Source organism: Plecotus auritus (genome assembly GCF_963455305.1).
Source record: "Plecotus auritus genome assembly, chromosome: 5".
Taxonomy (NCBI): Eukaryota; Metazoa; Chordata; class Mammalia; order Chiroptera; family Vespertilionidae; genus Plecotus; species Plecotus auritus.
The window spans coordinates 57,207,687-57,216,999 of NC_137776.1; the positions used below are offsets into that span (position 1 = coordinate 57,207,687).

At 37.8% G+C, this 9,313-nt stretch overlaps 1 protein-coding gene across 7 annotated transcripts in view; it reads right to left on the bottom strand.

Moving 5' to 3' along the window:
• The window catches only part of SLC4A10 (solute carrier family 4 member 10), a 276,790-nt gene extending 268,155 nt beyond the window's left edge, over window positions 1-8,635 (bottom strand). For 6 of the 7 annotated variants that reach the window (XM_080668207.1, XM_080668214.1, XM_080668212.1 and 3 more), the window contains exon 1: window positions 8,409-8,635. In XM_080668207.1, coding sequence (XP_080524333.1) covers window positions 8,409-8,456 — 48 coding nt within the window. In that variant the 5' untranslated portion in view covers window positions 8,457-8,635. Of the gene's footprint in view, window positions 1-7,702; window positions 7,723-8,408 lie in introns of those variants that run through there. The other variant, XM_080668209.1, reaches the window with a different exon arrangement.
• Window positions 8,636-9,313: the final 678 nt, after the last annotated feature.

Here is a 9,313-nt window from a genome sequence, read left to right on the forward strand (position 1 = left end):
ACAAGAAATTTGTAGCCAGAATATATTTTAAAAACTAGTACAATTTGGAAAAAATGTGTGAAAGATTTTAATAGACATTTCATCAAAGAATATATACAAATGGTTAATAAGCATATGAAAAGATGTTCAACATTAATACTATAAGACTGAATGTGTTCCCCAAAATTTTTATGTTAAAACCTAATCCTCAGGCATGTGCTGGGAGGAGAGGTCAATGGGGCAGGGAGAGGTCAATGGGGGGAAAGGAGACATAATAATTTCAACAATAAAAAATTTAAATTAAAAAAGGGGGAAAACAAATCCTCAATGTGATGATATTAGAAGGTGGAGCATTTGGGAGGTGATTCGGTCTTTGATAAGGTGATAGTGCCCTTATAAAAGAGGCCCCAGAGAGCTTCCTTCTCACTCTGGCCTGTGAGAACACAGCGGAAAGATGGCCATCTATGAACCAGGGAGGGGCTCACACCAGACACTAAATCTGCCACTCCTTGATCGTGGACTTTCTAGCTTCCAGAATTGTGCAAAATCCATGTGTGTTGTTAATAAGCCACCCAGTCTGGGATATTTTGTTATAAGTATCCAAATGGACAAAGATAATTAGTCAGCATGAAAATCACAACAGCATGCCACTTCACACTCATTGGAATGACTATCCAAAAAGACAGACAATACTGAGTGTTGGCAAAAACGTGGAGAAACCAAAACACTTATATTACTGGTGCAGCTGATAAAGAGCCTGGCAACTTCTTTAAACATTAAATATAAACTTACTATGTGATACAGCAATTCCACTTGTAGTACTCTACCAAGATAAAGGTAAATAAACATATACATGGAGACATATACATGAGAATTTATAGCAGCATTGTTTATAATAGGTAAAAGTTAGAAACTATATACTATGTAAAATGTTCCAGCAATAAAAATGAACAAACTTCTTATACACACTACAACATGGATGGACCTCAAAACATTTCACTTAAGTGAAAGAAGCCATGTACAAAATACTTCCCATTTATAATTTCATTTATATGAAATGTTCAGAAAAGGCAAAGTTATAGAGACAAAAAGCAAATTAGTAGAAAGTACATCAGTCATTAGGGTAGGAATTGAGAGTTAACTATAAATGGGCTGGAGAAAACCTTGGGGGCAATGAAATATTCTAAAACAGATTGTAGTGATGGTTGAGCAGCTCTGTAAATTTCCTGAACAGGAGAATTTTATGATAGGTAAACCATTATGTATGTATATATTATATGTAAAAATAATCTTGGACATCATAAGATCCTGGCATAAACATATTATAAAAATCAGTATAAAATACTTAATTGATGGTTTTCTTTGGAGTTTGATTTGCCATAAAGTAACATAACACTTTATAAGGCTACCAACAAAGACCTTAAAACAATGTTGGTAACACAAAGTAAGGTTTAATTATTTTTCTTAGAAATTTTGTTGCTCTGGTGTTCCTTATATTAAAGTGTATCAAGAGAAAATTCAGAAAGATGATTTGGACAAATCAAAACGACAATGAGGTACCACCTCACACCTGTCAGAATGGCTATCATCAACAAATCAAGGAACAATTGCTGGTGAGGACATACAGAAAAAGGAACCTCGTGCTCTGCTAGTGGGAATGCAAACTGGTGTAGCCCCTGTAGAAAACAGTATGGAGTTTCCTCAAAAAATTAAAAATGGAACTCGCATTTGACCCAGTAATCTCAACTCTAGGACTATATCCCAAGAAATCAGAAACACCAATCAGAAAGGATATATGCACACCTATGTTCATAACAGCACAACTTACCATAGCTAAGATTTGGAAACAGCCTAAGTGCCCATCAGCAGATGAGTAGATTAAAAAGCTGTGGTACATCTACACAATGGAATTCTATGCTACTATAAAAAAAAAAAACCCTCTTTTTTACAATATTAATTCCATTTGCAACAGGTAACCTGGAGAGCATTATGCTAAGAGAAATAAGCCAGTCGGATAAAGGTAAGTATTACATGATCTCACTCATTTGTGGAATATAATGAACAACATAAACTGATGAACAAAAATAGATCCAGAGACATAGAAGCATTGGACAGACCATCAAACTGCAAACGGAAGGCAGGGGAGAGTGGGGAGAGGTGTGTAAGAGATCAACCAAAGGACTTGTATGCATGCATATGAGCAAAGCCAATGGACACAGACAGTAGGAGGGAGGGCTTGAGTTGGGGGGCGGAGGGGCGGGAGCAGCCAGGGAGAGATCAATGGGGTAAAAGGAGACATAAGTAATACTTTCAATAACAAAAAATTTTTTAAAGAGATCATTTGGAGAAGAAATAACAATTTGATCCTAGTTAAAGAGTTCTCTTCATTTCCTGTAGATATTATATCCCATATACCCTTTTAAGTCAGCTTTCAAGATATATTCCAAAAGACCTCAGGTCTGCAAATAGTTTGCCAAAACCCTAACCAATCTCAGAAAATAAATTTTTGTGGGAAAGACCATCTGGAAGAGAGGGAGAGAGAGAGAGAGAGAGAGAGAGAGAGGGAGGGAGAGAGAGAGAGATTTAATTTTCATGAATCTGTTCTTTCCCTTTTTTGATTTATATAAATCTGACTGATATAAAAGACTACTTACAACTTTCTCCCTGTTAATGATAATGGTTAAATAATAACTTACTTTTATTTGCAAAATTTTTTAGATCTAATTCACCATTTTGCAGCATACAATTCAGTGGGTTTTAGTGTACTCACAATCTTCTATAACCATCACCATTATCTAATTCCAGAACATTTTCATCACTACAAAAAGAAACCCCATAGCTATTAGCAGCCTTCCCTACACCCCAGGCCCTGGCAACCACTAATCTACTTTAGTCTCTAAGGCTTTGCCTATTCTGGACATTTCATATAAATGAAATCATGCAGTATGTGGCCTGCAATGCCTTAGTAGTACATTTTATAGCACCTTGTATCATAGTACTTTGATTTTTGAAGAGTTAGATGTGAAAGCCAATTTGATAATGGGATTCTTTTTATTTTTAATTGACTTACATTAAAAAGAGCAAAGTCAATTAGATACAATATTTTCAAACCCTGGCTCAGTACTCATTAGCTATGTGAACCTGGGTAACTTATTCAACCCTCTAAGCCTTATTTTTTATCTGTAAGACTGGATAACATTAGCAACCTTTCAGGATTATCATGAAGTCTAGAGATGTTTGTGTTTAGCATGATCCTAAGATAATAGCTACTAAAAATTCACAAAGATTATCTAATTACCATAATAATTTTAATTTGACATTCAGCTGTTTATGATAGAATAGGGATTACACAACAGTGGAAAGAATGAACTCAGAATCAAGAGATTTGAACTCTAGGCCAAGCTCTGCCATTAACTAGCATAAATGGCATGCCTTAAATACAGTCCTTATCTCTCAGTTTCATCATTTGTAAATTAAGGATTTCATCTAAAATCTGGCCTCCAAATGATCTCTACAGTTCTCTGACCAAAACATACACGATTCCACAAGATGGATGCATTATACACTAGTTATTCCCTCTTTCTAAGTAAGAACACACCCCAAGGAGTATCTGAGACAAATATTTCAAGTGGGAGAATATATTAGAACTTTAACTTACAGCTATATTACCTAAAAGTAAATACCACTTCACTAATATTTACTATATAGATTGAAAGTGTATCTTTACAGAAAGCCAAATAATCAAGTCATGTGTTCCATGTGGCAAAGGGAGTGGTAATTTCTCCGCACAGAAGGATTGAGAGTAGCACCCACATTTCTCCATTCACTTGTAGCATCGTGCAATGCTCTATAGTCTATCTATATCCAGTTTAACTTCTGAAGCAGCCATCCTAAGGTTAGAAAAAAAAATGATACATTGGAAGTGTCATTATTTTTCTTACCATGCTCTCTGACTCTATTTGAGTTTCAGAACTTGGCCTAGATATTTTTTTACCCCTCTCTCATATACTATCCCACTTCCTCACCTGACCTCAATATTTTCATCATGAATTTAATACTATAGGCCAGTGGTCAGCAAACTGCGGCTCGCGAGCCACATGCGGCTCTTTGGCCCCTTGAGTGTGGCTCTTCCACAAAATACCACGGCCTGGGCGAGTCTATTTTGAAGAAGTGGCGTTAGAAGAAGTTTAAGTTTAAAAAATTTGGCTCTCAAAAGAAATTTCAATCATTGTACTGTTGATATTTGACTCTGTTGACTAATGAGTTTGCCAACCACTGCTATAGGCTTTATGTTCTACCACTCATTACCTCAGCATCCTATACACATATTTTATTTCTATAGTCATTCACCATTGTAAAGTAACAATTCAAGTCATGAAAGTGGAAATGAGAATTTATTTCTTTGGCTTCCATGTGTACATTTTGCTTCCATGTGTAATGAGTATGTTTTATTTAAATGCATACTATATCTGAATTATAATTCAAGTAAAATATAAATACCAATATTACTTAGCCAACCTATGTGCTCTTTTTGTTACTCTGACATTTTAGTCCCATTTTCCTTTCACTGATTTACTAATATCAAAGATTTTCATAACTGTTTTGCACAAATAAAATAACAATAAATCAGACCATTTGGAATTCTGGAATTAGCATTTTAAAAGGTGCTCAATTCCACCAGCTACACTATACTATCAAATTACCTTTAAAAAGTTGTCTTTACTTTAGTTCCATACCTCAGGACAGTTTTATGAGTAAGTTCCACTTAAAATGAGTTCCTTTTTGAACATCAAAATTTTAGAATGAATTCAACATGGACCCACGACATAGCACCTAAGATTAAATGGCAGGAGATATAAATATTTTTTATAAAAATATCCTCCTAAAAGCTTCTTCCATAGCCTGGTAATTTAAAATTGCCAGATTACTCTTAGAAGCAAATTCAACACTGAATGTCAACAGAAAATTTGAAGTCATGTACAATATCCTATATTCCTGGCTTCATATTTTTAAATTATTAAAACCATTATTACTGAAGTGATGTCAGCATCATGATTGTCACATATACTCCCCATATGTACCCAACTCAAAGAGCTTATAAGAGTGATGAAATATTTGAGAAGAAAACAGCAGTCTCTCAAGAAGTTACATTGAGCCCTGTGAGATGCATGTGGACAGAATTTCGTCCGTCTTGTTCTTTTCTGTATCCCCGGCATCAAGAACATACTTGACCAATAGTAGGCATTTAATAAGTGAATAATTCTTTGGAACATGACTTGTTGTAATAGCTTCAAACATAACAGTCAAGTACTATTGAAGGCAGCCTATACTCTGGGCCTACATGAGTTGAATTCCCTAACCCTAAGAGTGACTGGGGCCTACACAATGCAGTGAGGCCTTGACCAGCAAAAGAAAATTATCAGTTTAAAGAAGAGCTGAGAGAAAAGGGAAACACATCAGGGTCTCCACACACCCTCTTAAGAAGTACTTTATATATACTAAACAAAGGCAAACCTTGGGGGCTTAAAAAGAATCTTTTCCTCCCTTTCGCTGGAATCAAAATTCATACATTCACTCATTTGGCATACTTGTCTATTCTTATGATTTTTCTTTCTCTCTGACTTCTCCATCTACCTATGTCTGACTGCTCTGTCCCAGATCTAATCTAAGTTTCTTATGCCCTTCTGATTAGCTTTCCCGCCGTACTACAGATTCCACAGCTATAACTAAAAATCCACCTCCACCTCCACTGCTTTTCCGGTGTTCCATTTCCCCACTTTCCTTCTTAGGACATAGCACTGACAAGCCACTTTCCATAAGACCTGAAACCTGGAACTCATCTCAATGTCTATATTTCCATCAATAATAACAGCAGCTTTTACAGAATACTTACTACTACTAAATGTCAGGTACTGGACATAGGTTATTTCATTTACTCATCACAAATCCCAAGAGATATGTATCATTCCCTTCCCATTTTTCAGTTGAAGAAACTAAGGCTTATCACTTTACCTCGATCACACAGAATATAAACAGCAATGCTGGGACCTAGAGACTATGTTTTTAAATGTTATGCCATATTGCCTCTCACATAATTATTTGCAAATTTTCTGAAATAGAACCCAAAGTTGTTTCTCTCTGTTTCTTCCAAGCATAAAAGTCCAGTCCAGAATCTGATTATAATAAGCCTGGTTAATAATGTCATGTTGAAAAAAAACACTGCTTTTGTTCTGAACCAGTTTTAGAAGACTATATTCTAGTCCTGGCTTCATCCCTATGTGAACTTAGACATGTTATTCAAACTCCCTGTGCTTTAATTTCTCATCTTTAAAGTTAAGATAATAAAATCTGCTTTAACATGGTTGTTTTCAGAACTAAAAAAAAAACACCATAAAAGCATTTGAGGAAGTTGAAAATACTATACAAATACAAGTAGGCCAATAATTTAGCATCCTGTCTATCTTCTTGGGCTTTTTTTTTCTTATAATGAACTGCTAATATGATCCTTCTTTGTCATTAAACTATGTAACTATTCTATTCTGGCCATTATCCACATAAAATGCAAACTTTTGCCTCTTCAAAAATTCCATCAACTTATTATAGACCTTCTTTTCTAGACAAACGTATTTTCTATGCTCTATGCTCTTTTAAGCCACAGATTGTCCATTCTAGCCCATAATATCATTCTCTTCTAAATTTCTCATTTGCTCCAAAATTCTTCAACAGTTCCCCACAAGTGACAACTCACACACCACATTAAAATGATTTCAGATTGCTTTTCTAGGACAATTCCCAACCCCCTTCCCCTAAAACAGGGTTTTCCCCTGTGTCTTAATCTTCCCTAATTCCCCATCCCCCAATTCCTACGATGAGCTCCTGTCATCTAGGGAACAATAATTCTCTGATAGTCTTGACACCCTTTACTCTCAGTACCCACAGAATCCTAATTTATGTGTCTATGCAAGTTTGAAAAGACAGACAAACCTTTTACTCTCATTCTGTAAAATAACTCCTCTCTGATCTGCAAAGAAATGTCTCTACTTTTAAGCAGCCAGACTAACTGGCATGCTTTCCTCTCCTCCCTTCTACACCCCTCTCCCCTCTCCCCCACCTCCCCCCACACACACTGTCCCTGCCCTTTAATTAGGCTCCATTCTTATGGTGACTCCTGATTCTTCCCATCTCCCTGCTTCCTCCCTGCCCAAATCTGGCATCCTGAGGAGAACTGGGCATGCTCAATGACCAAAGTTGATTCCGGGATGCAAACTGGAATCTTTTGCAGATTTTGAGACAGCAGGAGAGGTAAGGCCCTAAAAATACAGTGGCCCCAAATTTGCCCACTCCCCCTGGAGGTATTATTTGCTTTAAAGATGTGTTCAATGCCTGGGAATAGACTGGGAAATGGACAGCTTCCTGCCAGTCACTACTCTACTAGGTGGGTCACCGACCTGAGTAGCCGAGAGCTGAGAACAACCTGGTTTGGTGCAGGGAGGAGATGTCTGCTATTCTGAGCTGTGACAGCTCTGATAGATGGCTGGAAGCTTTCATTTGGCATCTCTGTTGCATTAAGAAAATACTGTTGGGGCTTTTTTCTTTTTTTCCCCCTTGAATACAGTAACATCAGCTGCTCCAGGATGAGAAAGAAGATGCTGCCTGAGGATCTACAAAGTCTGTGAGCTGGCCAGAGAGATTTGTGCAGAAGATAGATAAATCAACTACTTACCCAAGAATTAGGTCGAGGGAGGAGGCTCAAAGACCCAGCAATAAACAGGCTATTTCCAAATGAGCATTCAGGAACCCTTCAGATATTCAAATCTGGATTGTATACCTGTTCCCCAAAATGCATACCATCTTTGTATGTAAACCATGACACATTTCCCTTTGAGAGAACACACACACACACACACACACACACACACACACACACACGGAACATGATCCTTCTGTTCGCCTTTCCCCTGGTTTCTGCAGAGACTAAATCTCTAAGCTGCAACAGCAGCCGATTCACTTACCTCCCTGTGAGGGGCATGAGGCATGAGGAGGAAATTTACCACGGATAAATATGATAAAAGGGGGCTTCTTTGCAGGGGCTTGAAACATCACTGCACAGCCTGAGACACCGAGATAGGCAGTAACAGGCAGGGAAAGCCACACAGCTGCTAAAACCTAGCCATCCCTTCAAACAGCAGAAAACACAAGACATTTCATCACCATAGTGCATCCATATTGAGAGGGGGTGGGGGGGATCATGTGTTTTGCGTTATGCATTTCAGTAACCCAAAATGGGAGGAGACCCCTGTCCTTATGTCGTGGGAGCTATCCACCACCCCAAAAGTACACTCGCTGCACCTAGCCAGCAGACCGCTTGCCTGACAGGTTTTGCAGCAAACGCCCGGGTTAAAGCTACATCACAGCAGGTTGTCTCTTACCGTAGGCAGCAGCGGCTCCATTTGGGCTCCCTGGTCTTTAATCTCCATGTTTTGTAATGCCTCTGGAATAAGCACCTTTCTCTGCAGTGGCTTCAATGTCTTACTCTCAGCCCGGCACTCGCTCTGCTTAGTATTCGGATCAGGTAGCTCTGAGGCAGGAGGCAATTGCACACTCCAACTCACCAGAGTCACATGGCTCCTACTCACTCGGGCTGCTGGCCAGGTTTTGCACTGAAAGCCTTGGATCCCTGGGCCAGTAAGAGAGATCTCTCAAAGCCTGTATCACAGCCCACACCTGGCTACTGGTATATTATACAGCCTGCAGTGCTGCAAGTCTAATGAATCTCACCTAAGATGCTAACTTCTTATATAAACTAGTCTAAGGTGGACTCCAACAGCTCAGCCAGATTTTGACACGTTGAGGCAATTCTCTTCATTCCCCTAAGAGACATAATTCAAACAAGATGACATTAATAAGGTTTACTAGTTGTTCCACTCTGAGTACGTGGGGTCTTTAAAAACAGATAAGATGGCATCAAAATTGATATCACTTAGTGAGTTTGAACAGTGCAGTAACAAGGAAATCAGACATTTAAATCAGTTTTGACTCAATAAAAATTGGGTAGACAGATACTTTCAACATTTTAATTGTGATAAACTTAGGTAAGTCATACATGATTACAAATAAAATATATTCTCTGTAATTTCTGACAAAAAATAATAAGGAAATAAAGTATTGTCACAATAGCAATGACAAAGATAATAAAGCACTTTGAAAAGATCATGAATCTGACAAGAGTAACCCAAGCATATCACCTTTTTGCCTTAAAAGTCTCAACCACAGAGAAGTAAGGAATGCTCTAATCCATGCAAGAAAAGGAATCAGAGAAGCTCTTTTGTAGGGA